This window comes from Phocoena phocoena, chromosome 12, assembly GCF_963924675.1.
Source record: "Phocoena phocoena chromosome 12, mPhoPho1.1, whole genome shotgun sequence".
Classification (NCBI taxonomy): Eukaryota; Metazoa; Chordata; class Mammalia; order Artiodactyla; family Phocoenidae; genus Phocoena; species Phocoena phocoena.
In genome coordinates, this window is record NC_089230.1 from 78,929,331 (window position 1) to 78,947,662 (window position 18,332).

The 18,332-nt window shown below is 35.1% G+C and overlaps 1 protein-coding gene across 1 annotated transcript in view; it reads right to left on the reverse strand.

Moving 5' to 3' along the window:
• SENP6 (SUMO specific peptidase 6) overlaps positions 1-18,332 on the reverse strand; it is a 101,502-nt gene that overhangs the window by 11,785 nt on the left and 71,385 nt on the right. The window contains exons 11-19 of the mRNA XM_065888734.1: positions 16,918-17,088; positions 15,926-15,959; positions 15,321-15,515; positions 14,111-14,337; positions 12,657-12,763; positions 12,423-12,539; positions 6,426-6,548; positions 5,335-5,427; positions 1,577-2,007 (exon numbers count right to left, since the gene is read on the reverse strand). Of these exons, the coding sequence (XP_065744806.1) occupies positions 1,577-2,007; positions 5,335-5,427; positions 6,426-6,548; positions 12,423-12,539; positions 12,657-12,763; positions 14,111-14,337; positions 15,321-15,515; positions 15,926-15,959; positions 16,918-17,088 (1,498 nt within the window). The remainder of the gene's footprint in view (positions 1-1,576; positions 2,008-5,334; positions 5,428-6,425; positions 6,549-12,422; positions 12,540-12,656; positions 12,764-14,110; positions 14,338-15,320; positions 15,516-15,925; positions 15,960-16,917; positions 17,089-18,332) is intronic.

Consider the following 18,332-nt stretch of genomic DNA (forward strand, 5'->3'; position numbering starts at 1 on the left):
TCTACACAATGCTTTCTGTTTAGCAAAATGGTAATTAATCTCTAACGTGGCTATTCACTGCCTTTTTTTTTTTCTATTCAAGTATTAAAATACTAAAACTGAAAAAAATTAGTCAGAACTTGGTGATTACGTACTTCGCTTAATCTTCATTCCACTTCCTGCCTGCTGAAACAGACTTGAAAGTCAGCTAGAAAAGGAAGTGCAGTTGACCCTTGAACAACACAGGTCTGAACCGCACTGGCCCACCCACACATGGATTTCTTTTCAATAAAAACGTAGTACAGTACTACACAATCTGAGGTTGGTTGAATCCAGGGATGCGAATCTGTGGATGTGAAACTGTGGTATGACACGAATGGCTGACTATAAAGTTAGAGGTGGATTTTTGATTGTCAGAGGGTCAGCAACCCTAAACCCCATGTTGTTCAAGGGTCAACTGTATTTATCTGCTTGGCTTTCGATATACTTTTTTGCTTTATCTGCTACATTTCCCCCTTCTGCCTTTTATCTTATACCCCCTAAAGGGCACAAAGACCAACACATACGGCTAATGTCAGCTTCATGCAGCTGAGTATGTCAAACAAAAAATATTTTTGTAAGAGCGCAGCCAACACCTTTCTGACTTCCTAAAATAATACAGGCTGGTAGAAGTAGAGTATGTTGAGCATTCACAACTTTTTCTTGAACTTTTGAGTTCAACTTTTGAAAGTTGGGACTCAACTTTCTTACTGAGTTCACATAATTTCTTCTATGCCTTATACTGAGTTTTCTCCTCGCAAGAAAATGTATTAGATATACTCATAGTTTATTAAGTTTGCTATCCTATATACATAGCATATTATGGGTTTATGAAGTAGACTTTGGGGTTGAAGTGGAAATTATGCAGCTGACTTGATATATAATTTAAGTATTTGAAGAGAAACCTTAGATTTCTATAACAAGTGCTAGAAATATGGACCTGATTCAAGGAATAAAACAATTTATTAGAAGTGAAGGGAAATAAAAAAGCAGAGGTTGGACCAGTGCCCTTTCTCCCACTGAAAATCATGAAGGAGAGTGAGGAACAGAAACTAGCTTTTAATTTGAATGTCAACAGCTATTTGGAGGAGAAATTTCTGCCTCTTGCCCCTTGATCTCAACTGCCCATCTGTAACCTGAGAAGATCGAACTAATTTGCCTTAACAGATCTAAAACTGCAACTACTGTTTATGCTGAATAATTTCCTACAAAATAAATATAAGTCCAAGTTCCTATAAATGGAAAATGCAGACCTTGTACTATAATTTTAAAACTTCATTCTCTGTAAGGGTGAGGGGAGGAGACTCACTATAAAGGGGGCACAAGGGAATTTTTTTGAGTAACGGAAAGGTTCTAAATCTTGATTGTTGTAGTGACTACATGACTATACATTTATCAAAGCTCACTGAGCTATACTTATGAGTGAACGTTACTGTAAGTAAATTATACCTCAATAAACCTGACTTAAAAAAAAAGTGTGCCCTGAAATCTTAATCCTATTTCTAAAAATTCCAACTTATTCTAATTCTTTGATTTTTTAAAACATTTAGAAACATACCTGTATGGTGCATAGAACTTAAATATTCATTCTGTAGGCCACTCTCACTTTTAGTCCTATCAACAACTTTCTGGCATGCAGATTCTCCTTTATTCGATTCTTCATTTTCACTTGCAGTATGATTTATTTTTTTCAGACTACATTTCACACTGCTAAGGTTTCTCCGATAACGAGGGTCACTTTCTTCCTGTTCATTATTTGAATCAATTACAGCTACGCAATGCTTTCTGTTTAGCATCTTCTTAATTACAGGCTTGGCAGCAGAGTTTTGAGAATAACTGTCCATTTCACTGGCTGAAGGTGAAGAAATACAACTGTCCTCTACAGTTGAACATTTTTGCGTGACTGTATTTTCATGGTAATGAGGATTAGGTTCATACTTTGGTTTTTCCAAACCAGGGAAACAAACAACAGCCAAAAACCAGTGTGCACTGTAAAAAACAAATGAAACTACTGAATATATTATTAGAAAAATTTATTATATTTGGCAATAAATATTAAATCTTTTTTCTAAAGGTTTTATAAACAAATTTATTAAGAATGCCCAATTTTTTCAATTCTCAAATTAATCCACTTGTTCATAGGATCATTGATTCATTAACAGAATACAATGTCTATTCAAAAATAACATAATTTTTGTAATAACATAATTTTTGTCAGAATTACATAGCCTGCGTTCACTTTTGCAAACAATCCTTTGAACATTTTCTTGCTTTTGGAATGAAAAATTCATTGTTTTCCAGGCAATTTGACAAAATATAAATTACATCACTGCAATTCATCATTCCCATTTACCTTTCCTTTGCCCTATTTATGCCAAGGACAAATACTATCTAGCCTCAAGATTAAAATGTCTTCAGAAGTCTAATTAGACTTTACAATTTTGAACATTTTCTAAATATTGTAAGTAATAGCTTTTAAAAAATTTTATGTCTGTGTTTTTCTTATTAATGAGGTAGGAACTTCTTAATATTGAAAACATTAAATAATTCTTGTCTCATGCTATACTAAAATAAAATACACTAAATTGAAATAATACATCTAATCTAATCATCATCACAGAATTCCAAGTATTAGTAGAATTCCAGCTATCAAGTGGGTACTCATGATAGAGCTGAATTCAGGTAATACAGGTCCCAGCAGTAGGATATAAGCCATGAGTAAGATGCTGTACAGCTAAAAGTGGGTAATATTCATTAATTTAATTATTTTTATTAAGGGCTTACAATTAGCTAGGCACAGTGTTATGTGCTGAGATACAATGAACAGGCTATAGATGTCAGATAATTTATTAGCTGAGCTCAATATATGTCACAGAGTAGGGTGTTCAGTAGATATTTGCTGAATGAAAAATTAATGTTGACATAGATAAAAGTTATTCTATATTCTGTTTCTGTAAAATATTAAATTCCCCCAAGGTACTACTAAGAAACAGCACTGTCTGTCTCTTCATCAGACAGTATGAGTAGAAAAGGTCACAGATGCTGGATTCATTCTCAGTATTGAAAAGGCCAGATAGAGGAATGCCTCTCTCCTCTTCTTAATTATTAATCTTCAGGATCCCAAGGACTTAGGTCAGGTGAGGCTAGGAGAAGAGCAGCACACCATCTTTCTCACTTCATCAATTCTAAGACACAGCTGATTGTAAGTCACATCTCAACTTCATAAAGGTTATAATGTGAAAATATGTGTTTTGAAAATTGATTAAATATTGTATAATACAGTGACTCTCAACCTATAGCTGAAACCTACGTCTATCACAGTTTTAAACATTTTTCAGCTATAACAATATGGATAAGCCATAGTTTTTCTGTTGCCTCACCTAAAAACTTGGAAAAAAATCTTCCTTCACCTAGCTGAAAAGAGAAAGCTGAATCAGATGCATCTGAGGTCACTTTCAACCTCTAAGAGCCAGGAGCCAGGGTTTTGCTTTTATGATCCCTTTTAATATCAGCTACCTTGACCTTAAGCCATCAGTGGGAGAAGAGGCTAAAACAGGTAATTTCGCTTATCTTAAGATGAATTAGATCCAAATATCTAATTTCTGCTCCTTGTCAATTGCTACAATTTTTAACAAACAGCTTATAAACTTTTAGCTTAAAGAAATTACCGCCACAAAGAAAATTAAAAATAAAATAGATGACAAATACATAGCAGCCTAACTAATCTAATTAGCTTTATCTCTTAAAAAAAAAAAAAACCCATGATCTGGAAGCTATTCTTTCACCTACAAACAGCACAGTTCTCTTGGTGAACACTTCACTAATGCTGTACCTTTGTTCATCCTCTACCTTTCACCAAGACGACTAAAAGCACTGAATGTAGCTTCCAACCACATCAGATGCTGTGACTAAGAGGGATATGCCTCTATTGCTAAACTGTGTGTACCTAAAATTATACTTTTATTTTAAATTTTTATAATTAATTTCTGACAAATGGCTTCCTATGTATATCCTCCCTTTGGCCTAGTGGGCAGCTCACTTGCTACTTTATATGACAAATTAATGTCAAGAAACTACTTTGAGGAAAATGAAGAAATTAAAGATTAGTTTTAAACTTAGTTTAAAATTTTTTTATGATACTATGTTTGACTCAAATATATATCTTTGAAGAAGGTGGGCTTTACAGCTATAACCAATGTTTTAACCTAGTCTACCTATCTTTGACCGGGCTAATTAGAGGGCACAGGTTTTATGATTAAAGCATGATTATAAATAAATAGGATTTGATTATACTATAGAGTGAATTTGTTTTTTATAGTGGGGAAAAAAGAGCACATTCAGAAAATAGCTTGGCACAAACAGGCTTATTAGAAATAAACAATCTTACAGAATACCAACCTCAGATAAGGTTACTCTGCAACCATGATAAAATGAGACAAAGTAAGGCCATTTCATAATTTGTCTCAGCAGAGACAAATATAAGATCACAATGCAACCCCTCAAAATACCAAATATACTTTTTTTGCTAAATGAGCGAATGCAACTTCTTTATCCAAACAAACCACTGCTTCCTTAGACCTTCCACCAAACCAAAGCCCAAATTCTTTTACTGCCTCTTTCAAATACACTTTTACTGAGAGGATCCATAGTCGCCCATGTTGTGTGTTCTCCCTTGAGGCAAGTACTAAACCCAAGTTGTCCAACTACAGGGGTATTCCTGGAGGTCTTTGGCTGGAGGACACAGGAAAATTAAAAAATGAAATAGAAAAACTCTCAAGTTTAAATTGTATAATAAGACTATCCTATACATCTATGCCTCTCTAGTCACTAGGGGAGAAAAACACAAAATGTTTACCACCCCCATTTACTTAGAAAATAGCTGTAAGTGGTAAACATGGTTTTCAGTGAGCAAATGACATAAATCCAGCCACCTTTTCTTCTTTTCGATTAAGAGCCAAAGTGTACCTTAAACTAAAGATTCAAATTATTCTGTGTGAGCTAATCACCATTCTGTACATAGCAGTCTTTTCTATATAGGATGTCTGCTAGACCACAAGCACCATTTTTAAAAGATGACATTATTCTACATTGATGAATAAAATGAAATTAGAAAGATCTCTTATCTAGTGTCTGTAAAATTCAGTATCTTATATGATTCACTGGAAAAGTATATTAATTTCCATAAAATAAAGAATATGAGTGTCAATATATACAACAAATTTCAGAAAGAAGTTAAAAAATGGATGAATTATTCACCTCAAAAACACATCTGCTAAAAACTGCCATCATATTAACATAAAGGAAATTCTTACTCACGCTTCATTAAGGGGTACAAAAATAAAATCCTTTTCAAAAATATCTACATGCCGGGTCCATGTTTTTACTCTTCCATGTCGCTTCTGCTGTATCCTGTAAGACAAGAGAGAAACTATCAAGCTTTTGAAGTGTTTCTAGTGTTTCTGCCTCTAAGCAGCAATTTATACATTACAAAGATTGAGATGTTAATAGATCAGTTGTATGATTTAACAAGTTGTGAGAAGAAAGCAGAACATCTGAGATGGAGCTGGGAAGATGGGAAACTGCCCGTCCCTGAACCTGGAAGAAAGAGATTATTTAATTCCTCCTACTACTTACTAGGGTGGATCAGAGCTACTATTTTTATTGTTGCAGAACTGGTTTTAGCAACGATATCGAGAAGCATATCAGACCATGACCTATAAGAACTGAGGAGAAGAGAGCAGGAAAAGTGAGCACTATCTTACAGCTGGTGAAACAGGACAGAACCAGCACTGATCAAAACCAACCACTACCATCAACTCTAAGAAGCAAAATCAGGGATCACTGGAATAGTAGAAAATATTATTAATATTATGCACAGCAGCCATCAATTCAAGACATGTAACAGCACTTATGACAAAAAATGTTCCAACTCTTTGTGTGTATCTTGTGACCAATTGCCAGCAAGTATTAGAGCTGGATGCAGTCACTATATGGAGAGGCATTAGAAATAACTCAGGCCTCATATGTAGAATGTTGTTTCCTTAACTTGTCTGAGAAGAATTATCCAAAGAACTTATTAAAATTACAGATTCACAGGTTCCTCTGTTAGCTATTATGGATGGAACATCTGGGGTAAAACAGAGCAATCGGTATTTAATAAGTATTCAAGTAATTTTTCTTTTTTAAACTATCAGATATATTTGGGAAATACTGATCTAGATATCAGACCTAAAACTTTTATGAATTCCAGGTATTCTTGGAGTTTTAGACTATTATAAATTATATTAATTTTGCTAATTGAGAATGGAAGTAAAAAATGTTGCTTTAATACAAATAAGCGATTTTTTCTAAGTTAAACTTAAGTGACTTACTACATCTGTTAAATATTTTCAAAAAGCTTGACTTACGACAGATTAGTTGTTTCATGAAGATTTCTCCTCTCTCTCTGATTAAGGCGTTTATAGAAGAAAGAACTGAATACATGAATTCGGTCAGCTTCTTCTTTCTTCAATTTTTCAAGCACCAAATATCTGTTTCATAAAAAGTAATTCCAAATAGAATGAATTTAACAGTTTACACTAAAAACAGTGATCAAATATCTATTTAGCCACCATCAATCTCTACTCCTTTAAACTGAAAGAAGTCATAAACAAAATTTATTTCATATTCTAGACAATGATTACTATCAGATTATTTGTAGGTAATAAGTGGTGTTTGAGAGTAAAACTAGGATTTGAAAGATCTAATCTTCTATGAACATTCATAGAAACATTATTTATCATACCCCAAAAATAGAAATGACAGAAATGCTCATCACCGATGAATGGAAAATGTGATATATCCATACAATGGAATATTATTTGGCAATAAAAAGAAATGAAGGACTTCCCTGGTGGCACAGTGGTTAAGAATCCGCCTGCCAATGCAGGCGGCACGGGTTTGAGCCCTGGTCCGGGAAGATCCCACACACCGCGGAACAACTAAGCCCACGTGCCACAACTACTGAGCCTTTGCTCTAGAGCCTGCAAGCCACAGCTACTGAGCCCACGTGCCACAACTACTGAGCCCACATGCTGCAACTACTGAAGCCCATGCACCTAGAGCTTGTGCTCTGCAACAAGAGAAGCCACTGCAATAAGCCCGTGCACCACAACGAGGAGTGGCCCCCGTTCGCCGCAACTAGAGAAAGCCCACGTGCAGCAACGAAGACCCAATGCAGCAAAAAATATATTTAAAAAAATGAAGTTCTGATACATGCTGTAACATAGAAGAACCGTGAAAATGTTATGCTAAGTGAAAGAAGCTAGTCACAAAAGTCCACATATTGTATGATTCCATGTATATGAAATGCTCAGAATATGCAAATCCAGAGATAGCAAGGAGACTGGTGGTTGCTTAGAGCTGGGGTGGGCTGGGGAAATGGGGAGCCACTGCTAATGGGTATTGAGGATCTGTAGGGGGTGAAAATGTTCTAATATCGATTATGGTGATGGTTGCACAACTGTCTGAACACACTAAAAACCACTGAATTATACACTTTAAATGGGTGAATTGTATGGTATGTGCTCTGTACGTCAATAAAGCTGTTAGTTTTATGTTTATTTTGTTTTAAACAGTTAATAAACCATGACTAGCCATAAACTGCTTTTTATAAAACAGAATCTGTACAGTGGTGAGGTTATAACAATGACTCTTTAAAGTGATCTTACATCAGTTCTAATTTTTCCTTGCCTTAGTTGTTTTTTCCTATAGGTCTATATCAAGACAAATAGAAATGGTTTATATTACAGAGAAATTATGATATATTAAATTTAATTATTTATGCTCCAAACTCCCTCAAAGGAGCTATGCAAATTCAAGCTTATGACCATATTCATCTTATTAAAATGAGGAGAGTATGAAAGCCTTGTGAAACCTTACACAGAAAGAGCAAGTACCCAGAAGGCACATCTTTGAGACCTGTCACTTCTGTCATAATATTTGATAATTCTAAAGCTCAAGTTCTGATGAAAAGGACCTAACTTACAGATTGCTTGCTTCAGGGCAACTCAGTGTGCCCCGACAAAAGATATGTGAATCACCTCATGACACAGTTTAAATGAATCGCTGAATTCTGCATCTATATTCAAAACAGAGAATGTAGTGAACTGGACTTGAATTTAGGGACTACACCATAATGGGTGAACCATGCTGCTTTTACCATTACAAACTACAATGGCTATTTTGTAAACTGAATTGAATAAAAAAAGGGATAGTTCAACTTAAAAAAGAAAGTTACTGGTGATTTAAGAAAATGGACTCTACTTCATATAGAAACAAATCCATGCTTTATTTTTGTAAATGAAAGAAAGAAATTTATTTGAAGATAAAAGGATTTTCATACAGAAAACTTAAAAAGATCTACAGACATACTAGAAATAAAAGAGCTTTAGCAAGATGTCTGGCTATACGGGCAAAATATATTTCTTGTTGAAATCCTCAAAAATGTTACGTATCAGTTGTCTCCAAATTGCATAAATTTCGCGGAGGGTTCCTCAAGCTGGCGCCGCTGACATTTTAAGCCAGATGATGCTTTGCTGTGGGGGGTGTCCCGTGCAGCGTAGGGTGCTTGGCCTTACCTCTGGCCTCTACCCACAGATGGTATCGGCACGCATCCCTTCCTTTTGTGAGGACCAAAATGCCCAAAGTGCCCCCAGTGCACAATCACTGATTCTGTGCAATTACAATCAAAATCTCAAAAGGACTTTAAAAATGGAATCTGGGACTTCCCTGGTGGCGCACTGGTTCAGAGTCCGCCTGCCGATGCAGGGGACACGGGTTCGTGCCCCGGTCCGGGAAGATCCCACAATGCCGCGGAGTGGCTGGGCCCGTGGGCCATGGCCGCTGAGCCTGCGCGTCCGGAGCCTGCGCTCCGCAACGGGAGAGGCCACAGCAGTGAGAGGCCTGCGTACCGCAAAAAAAAAAGGAATCTGATGGGCTGATTCCAAAGTTTATCTGAAAGAATCAGAAGGTCAAGCATATCCAAAACATTTGTGAAGAAAAATATGGCGGAGAGCTTGCCTTTCTATTACAGATAACAAGAATAAAGTAACACTAATCGTGGCAGTGTGGTACTGATGCAGGGATAGGTGCACGGCCAACGGAACAAACTATACAGCCCCGAAAACAGACCTGTGCAACTATGTTATCTTAGCGTAACAAATCCTAGAGGAATTAAGGACTTAAAAGTGAAAAAACAAAACTTCAAAAAGCCTTTTAATTTAAAAAACTAGTTTTGTCTTTCTAATCTAATATAGATCCATAAGCATTTCTGTGACTATATATAGTTCTGGGTCTTTTTATGTACATGTATTAGAACTATTAATTTTAATTAAAACAACTAAGTCTCTTATTTTAGAATTAAAGGGAAAATCCAAGTTTATTACAAAAAAAACTCTTGGGAATTTCTTTCATTTTGGGATTTCTTTCGTTTTTTTCTTTCTGTATAAATCATTTAAATATTGGATGTCATGGTGAAGCTGTTCACCTGCTATTTTATAAAGCAGACAATCTAACAATTCAATCATGACATTTAGTTACAGGATGAAGTTAGAAGATGATTTTAAGGTTTTGAAAATAGTTTTTATTATTCTTTTTCCCTGCATTTTATTAACATTCTCTAGAGGCAATGCCCTTCTACTTTTTATAATTCTGGCAAACTGTTTAAAGGTTTGTTTCTAACTTGTAGAGTTAGAAATGGAAAAGAATGAGCAGTTCTGGTAGCAACTCAAATTACTTATTTTTAATAGTGAAGTTTAAAAAAGTTTCCTCTTTTCGGGACTTCTCTGGTGGCTCAGTGGTAAAGAATCTGCCTTACAATGCAGGGGACACGGGTTCGATCCCTGGTCAGGGAACTAAGATCCCACATGCCTCAGGGCAACTAAGCCTGTGTGCCACAACTACTGAGCTTGTGCACCTCAACTAGAGAGCCCGTGTGCCGCAAACTACAGAGCCCACGTGCTCTGGAGCCTGCACGTCACAACTAGAGAGAGAAAACCCACAAGCCACAACTAGAGAGAAACCCGTGAGCCGCAACGAAAAGCCTGCATGCTGCAACAAAATATCCTGCATGCCTTGATGAAGATCCCATGTGCCACAACTAAGACCTGACACAACCAAAAATAAATAAAATAATAAATCTTTAAAAAGAAGTTTCCTCTTCTTAATTCACTTCTAAGAATGTCATGAGATGAATATAAACAAAGATTTTTTAAAAATCATGGATTTTGGGCTTCCCTGGTGGCGCAGTGGTTGAGAGTCCACCTGCCGATGCAGGGGACACGGGTTCGTGCTCCGTTCCTGGAAGATCCCACATGCCGCGGAGCGGCTGGGCCCGTGAGCCATGGCCGCTGAGCCTGCGCGTCCGGAGCCTGTGCTCCGCAACGGGAGACACCACAGCAGTGAGAGGCCAGCGAGCCGCAAAAAAAAAAAAAAAAAAAAAAAATCATGGATTTTGTTCGATTTTCTATCTTATTTGGAATAGATTTGCATCAGAAAGGCAGAACTTGTAGATAATGTAAGTTTACTGTATAAAATTTGCTCTAAAGTTTAACTATATGATGTCAAGGGGCCTCCTGAAAATATATAAAGAATCCAAAAGAATAAAAAAAGACTATAAAATCTCTATTGTAATGTAAAAAATATAGATTTAAGTATGAAATAGAATAAACTAAAATATAAACAAAACACAGGAGTTCAATTTATTTTTTAGATCCAACTATGTGCTTTCAAAAACAAAGACATTTTAAACATAAAGACTTAAACAGGTTAAAAGTAAAAGGGTGAAGAAACATACATCATGCATCAGCAAACACAAACCAAAAGAAAGCTGGAGTAGCTATATTAATTTTGAACAAAGTAGGATTAAAAACAAGGAGATTATCAAGAATAAACAGGAACATTATGTAATGATAAAGGGGTTGATTCTCCAAGAAGACATAAACATGTATGTACCTAACAAGAGAGCTTCAAAATACATAAGGAGAAATAGACAAATCAATAACTGTAGTTGGAGATCAACGACTTTCTCAATAATTACAGAACAAGTAGGTGGAACATCAGTAAGGACAAAGACCATTTGAATAGCACTAGCACAACATGACCTAGCTGACATTCACAGAACACCACTTTATCCAATAACGGCAGCACTGTTCTACACAATCACTTAAGATTTTTCAGTAGCTTGGTTTGTTAAGGTAGTATACATTAGGATTAAGAGAACACATCTTTTTTTAATTAATTTATTTTTGGCTGCATTGGGTCTTCGTTGCTGCACGTGGGCTTTCTCTAGTTACGGTGTGAGGGCTTCTCGTTGTGGTGGCTTCTCTTGCTGTGGAGCACAGGCTCTAGGCACCCGGGCTTCAGTAGTTGTGGTGCACAGGCTCAGTAGCTGTGGTTCGTGGGCTCTAGACCACAGGCTCAGTAGTTTGTGGTGCATGCGCTTAGTTGCTCCAAGCCATGTGGGATCTTCCCGGACCAGGGCTTGAGCCCGTGTCCCCTGCATTGGCAGGTGGATTCTTAACCACTGCACCACCAGGGGAGTCCCTCCAACAGCTTTTAACAACCAGTTTTTTAAAAAAAATATTGTCTTCTGATATACATTTGAATAAACTAGAAAATACTGGAGAGCACTAAACACACTGATAGTTAAGTTCTGTTTTGTTTCATACACACATCCATCTTATAAAACAAAGCAGTAAACACATACAAATTTATACATGTATAAACACATTACACATACATGTATTCATGTACGTGTATATGTTATGTGTATTCTGGGTCATGACATAAGCCCTTCTAGGAGAGCTTCTTGATTCCTCGTATTTCCCAACCCCCAGAGAGAATGAAGCTTTCTTTTTCTGATATGTTTGTACCATGTTAATGCTTCTGCCAATACTTTAATCCCACATTCGTGTTCCCTATAAAATCATAAACTTTTAACACAGTACCTGCCACAAAGTTGGCACTTGGTGAACATTTATTGAAGGAAACGAGTGAAATCATACTTTTGTCCTTGCTCAACAAATTATTACCTAACCTAGGGTAGTAACAATTTTAGATGCTTTAAATACTACAACACTGATAATAAAATAAGCTATCATTTATGATCACTTTGCATGTGCCAGGTATTTTTCCTACCACTTGAAATGTATATCTTATTTAATTCTCATGATCCTTTTAGATATTATTTTTCCCATTTTTAAAATGAAGAAACATTCACAGAGACATTAAATAACTTTTCAGATGTCATACAGTAAGTGGCAGTGATGGAATTCAAAATCCAAACAATTCTGACTCTAGAAAATACATGTATACATTATAAAATGTTAAAAATTTGCTAAAGGTCTAGGAGAAATTTAACTTACTTCAAATAAAAGTCTATAATAACATCATTTAAAAATTCTCCTTCACTTAGACAATGCAGGTCCTCATTAGTAACGGAGATGCCTCCCTTAGCTGGAGGTGGTGGATACACTATCAATCTGTAACAAAATTTTAAAAAATAAGCCAACAAACAGAAATAGGTATGCATATAACCAAAATGTAATAAAACAGAGAAGAAACTTAAGAGTGTTGCAAATGTAAAGGAATCCTCTCACTTTTCTGCAAGGCCCATGAAGATGGTGTGGCTCTCTCCAGTTTCCTCATCATCAAAAAACTGGAATTCATGTTTGTTTTTAAGTTGTATTTTAGATTCAAGGGACACCTGGTAAAGAAAATTAAATTATCAATTCACAAAATCAATTTGAAACATTTTCAATAAAAAAAGTACAAGGCAAGAATGCTTTTCAATTTAAAAAGATTAAAAATAAGAAATAGGCAAAACTAGGGTCAACTTTCTTTTTATCTGTAGCTTCCAGAACAGTGATACTCTTCCAATTTTTGTAACTGGTTTTCCAGTATCCTAAGATCTCAACCATCCATATTAAATTAGATTATGTTAGTAAAATCCAAAGAACAGATAGTGTTTTTTTCTTCTAGGAGTGTAGGTCTACCTAAGCTCAGGCAATCCATGGAATATGGGAGCAGAGGCTCAGGGAACACAGTCCACTGAGCTTCAGTTCTCCAGAATCAAGGAATCCTTAAAGAAAAGAGCCTTCCATTGAAATCTGAGTCCATCACAGCTGCCTTAGGGCTCCAGCTGCTCTTTTCTTCCTCTGGCATTATCTCCTGTAGCCAATTCTGCAAAAGAAGGGGAATGGTTCCCCTTCCTCCTTCTATTCTTTTCTTCAACCCACTAACTGTGTCAATAGCTCTTTTCTGGTGAAGCCTTGCTCAACTTCACCAATAATATGCCTTGGATAGCCAGCCCTATTTCCAAATTTGTAGGCAGATGAAAGATTTAATATTTCTAATAAATTGTCAGCAAACTTCAGTTGCTGTGGTAGGTAAGTCATATTGATTAACAGTATATTATGTGTTACAGTAGTACTTCAGCCTTCGATTCAGGTAGCTTCAGAGTCACCTACTACATAATCCGTTATTCTAGAATTAGTTATTCTAGAATTGTTGAGAGTCAGAATCAAACGGTATACATTCTTCCTTTCCAAGTTTTCAACCATGTAGGCACATGTTACACATAAATGGACAATACATCAGGGACCAAAATTCCTTTATTTGTACTGAAGCCAATGTCACCACTGGGAACCAATAGCAAATTTAAGAAACAGAGTAACAATCGATTTGAATGTAGCACTGTACGTATATGTATGTTGAGAGTGAAGGAAAAAGAAAACAGGATGAGAGAAAAAGAAAAGGAGACAAAAAGTAAAGATAAGAACAGAATGCGGAAAGGAACTAAAATAAAAATGCTTCTGAGACTTGTACCGATAAAATGCTCCTGAGACTTGTACCAATTACAATTTGTGTCACAAATAATCCACCACCATTAATATTTCGACACAAGGTAGTTTACAAATCACATATAAAAGCAAATAATTCTGAAATGGAATTAAAAGGATCTAACTCCAAATGAGCAGTATGATAATGAAACACATTTCCCTTTAAAGGTACCATTTAAAATTACATTAAAAACATTAAAAAATGTAATTACATTTTTAATTTTGTTTTCTTTCTGCACACAACTTCCTTTGCTGCTCTCTTCACATGTTCTTGTACAGGCAACAAGTCTGCTATTGGCTTCATCAAAGGGAATTTTCGCAAAAAAATTTGACACATTATTCTTTATACCAATGTCAGTAATGATATTTTCAAATACCATATTTGTCTGAGGATCAAGGCCATTTTGAAAAATTAGAATTATGTATTGTTCTTCCAAGTCTGAAAAGAAATCAATATAACTGTAAGTATAAAGGAAAAAAAATAAGTAAACATATACTAGAAAAAGAGTAACAACAAGTTATTTCCAAGAGTATCACCAGAAATCCTGGTATAAATGTTCAAAGCACTGTTTGGCATACAGTGGATATACAATACTAGAATAAAGACCAATGACAGTGTCACCTAACAATGTCACCTAAGTTATTAAAAGAAAGGAACCAGAACACATTACTCTACAGCAGCTCAAGAACAAATCTATCCATAGATGTAACTAATTTATTTCATCTAATAGAATCCAAATATATTAGTTTTAAATATATAATCAGTTAACATTTTTGTCAAACACAAATAAGAAACTGCCAAGTGAATTGGTATATCTAGATTTAACTGTAAAAACTGCTATTCACTAATGTGCCAACTCTTGCAACTTTAATAGTAGCTATCATTTACTCATCATTAAGCTGAAGCAGCAATTACTGAGGAAAAATATTTTACAACTAGTCATGCTATAACCACAAACGTTAGAGGGGAAGGGAAACAAAATGGAGAACCACACTGATTTATTGTAGAGGATTGAAGACCTGTTCGATGAACGTTCAAACTTCCTAATCAGGCTAAGTTTCAAGGTTTCCAGATTGATCACTGATTTACCGTTAGAACTCCTATCAGTACATTTAAACAAAACAAAGCAAACAAAAAACTCATTTTATTCAGATCATACAGTGTTAAAATAAAGAGTATATATCTTTTGAATTTTAACCCATTTTGAAAACCTTCTACATGGGTAAACCCGGGTTTTATCTTCAGAACTTCCACTTTCTGTGGACTTTTCCTCACCTATAAAATGAGAAAAGTAATATCTATCTTACAAGGTCACTGTAAGGATTGTAGTTAAGATACATCTAAGGTATCTATCAAAGTCAACTCACATTCTGCTAAACAATGTATTGTATGTATTACTATATTTGCTCTACATAACTTACTTGTTAACTTACTTATTCCTTTACAGTGATTCTGGACTTTATCCTCCATGTTCATCTGCAGTTGCATGCTCAGCTTCTGATAAACTGCTGCTGTCGTCTGAAGAAACACTACTGGTAATTTTCGGACATTACACCACTCACATTTTGTTAGATCAGAGGTATTTAAAGTAATCCCTACAGGTTCCTTTTCTGGTTCTGGAGAAAAACAAATGGAAATGGAAAAGGAATCAATTCTCAAGAGGGCAAAATCATGAATGGAGGAAACTGTAAGGAAGTACAATTTTAAAGTTAAGTACATATTTATTATACTCTGTAAACAGTAACTCTAGTGGGAAATGAAGGAAAATCTTTGATCTTAAAGAAGTATCTACATTTTTTCCCAGATGGAAAGAGGATTCTAATGAAGCATACTTAAAAAATTAAACATAGCTTTTGTGATGTTATAGTATGAAATTATACTATTAAGGTATAATGCCTTTTGTTAAGATGTATGTAATAACTAACCATCTTAATGAATTCTAAGAATATCATTTAATTTTTTATTCCATTAAAGTGTTTTAGTGTAAACAAAGCTTTAGTGAGCAGTAGGATATAAAACAGCTTACCTTCTAGCTGTATCTTGATAAAATCTAAACAAAACTAAAAAATAAGATATGTTAGTAACAATCATAGATTTCTGAAGATTTTGCTACAAACACCCTAAATGACATGTTATTTGGGATTTAGCCCACATAAGGCAGAAAAACTGATCCATGTACTGCATTCCTCTATCTGGCCTTTACAATACTGAGAATGAAGCCAGCCTTTGCTGAAAACATAGTTGGAAATAGTCAGGGACACCAAGTTAAGACATTTAAAATAAAGGCTTTTACAAAATAAGTACAGTGCTGTAGGAAGATTAACCTACCAACAATGTATAGGATACATTAGAAAGAAGAAAAATTATGACTTAGAAGGCAGGTTAAGGAGATTATGTTAAAATTTTAATAGAAAATATACATTTGAATTGGATTGGTGGTAGTAGAGTAATAAGGAGACAGGTATGACAGGTAAGATAAAGGGACTATAGAAAGTCCTTTGGGCTTTATGGACACTGAACTAGTTCAAAACCACAATGCCTCTTGAGTGGCCACTGTAGTCCACTAATCTATTTCTAGGAGTCGCTATGTTACAAGACATTTTTCTGCAGACCACAAAGCTTTTGGATTCTTCTTTCTCTCACACAGTTCTTTAAAATACTCTTTTCATGCATTGAGCTAGCATGAGAATAAAACGATAACACACTGGAGGGTAATTCTAACTCAGTGAGAACAAGCATCTTCCCATGATGAATACGTACTACCTTGAATATTACATCATGATAAATTAAAAAAAAATTTTATTGGAGTATATATGATAAATTTTTTACCCAGTAATTTTTATGGTGAGTAGCAATTTACAATTGTTTATATATTCCTAAGCAATCTGAAGTCTTGAAATAATTTTAATATTCTATTAAATATTTTAACTTATAAATTTTAAAATATTACATATTAGCCTTAGCCATGAAATTTTGAATCTTATAACTGGTACAGTAAAGAGCTTAGAAGGTACTTACAATTACAGGCTCTATTAATAGTCGGCAGAGTGTTCCTACTCGTATACTTCGACAGTTTAAAATTACGCTATCAAAGGAACTTTGGCAGCTTAAAGATACAGGATCAACTAAAGTTTCTTGAGAAATCACTTTGCGACGTTTTAGAGGTATGTTGATAATAGAATTACCAAACTGAAAAAGGAAAAAAAAATTTCACTTAATAAGTTACTAAAACAAAGCTGCAAACTAAGTAGACATATGCAAAGAAGACCCAACATAAGAAATATAATTACTGGGACTTCCCTGGTGGCACAGTGGTTAAGAATCCTCCTGTCAATGCAGGGGACATGGGTTCAAACCCTGGTCCGGGAATATCCCACATGCCGCAGAGCAACTAAGCCAATGCGTCACAAGTACTGAGCCTGCGCTCTAGAACCCACGAGGCACAACTACTGAGCCCGTGTGCTGCAACTACTGAAGCCTGTGCGCCTAGAGCCCATGCTCCACAACAAGAGAAGCCAGCGCAATGAGACGGCCACACACTCTAACAAAGGGTAGCCCACGCTCGCTGTAACTAGAGAAAGCCCACGCACAGCAACGAAGACCCAACACAGCCAAAAAGAAACAAATAAATATTTTTTAAAAAGAAATATAATTATCAAGACATAAGACTGATTTTATTTCAACAGTGTTAGATGAAGTAAAAATTTATTGATTCTATAACAATAACAGTAAACCCTTCCTATTTTATCTTGCTCTATTTTATCTGGCTATTAACTGAAACGCCAGTAATAGCACAGCAGTGAGAAATGGTACTCTGGGAATCAGACAGCCTGGGTTCAAAGCACAACTATGCTACCTTTTAATGATCTGATCTTGTAAAACTTAATAACTCCTACTAAAGTTTTGGTTTCCTAAGCTAAAATGTAAGAGTATTTACTCAAATGAATTAATGCATATAAGCAGCTTAGCACTGTACTTCATGCACAGTAAAATGCTGGATAAAAGTTAGCTAGTAATAGTGGTAGTGGTTGTAGTATTTGGATTAAATTAGCAGCTCTTTAGAAAACATATAATTTAGGAAAATGGTTATTTATATTATAAAATGATGCTTCTTTATATATTAAAAAGTGTTAAATGACTTGATCTGTTAAGATTTCACAGTCACTCTCAAATGCAAATTAATCATAATATAAAAATGTATTTTATATAAATATACTTTAAATTAAATGTAATTAAAAGTAATTATGTTAAAAACCTTATTATCATCACAAGAATAAAACATGATCTTGATTAAAAATCAAGAGGAGAAAAAAATGTCCACTGCACAAAATAGTCACTACTCCCATTATCCCTCTAGAGACATTTCTGTGATCTATGTCACAGGAAAAAATATGTATTAAAACAAAATGTGATACACACACACATATTTATTT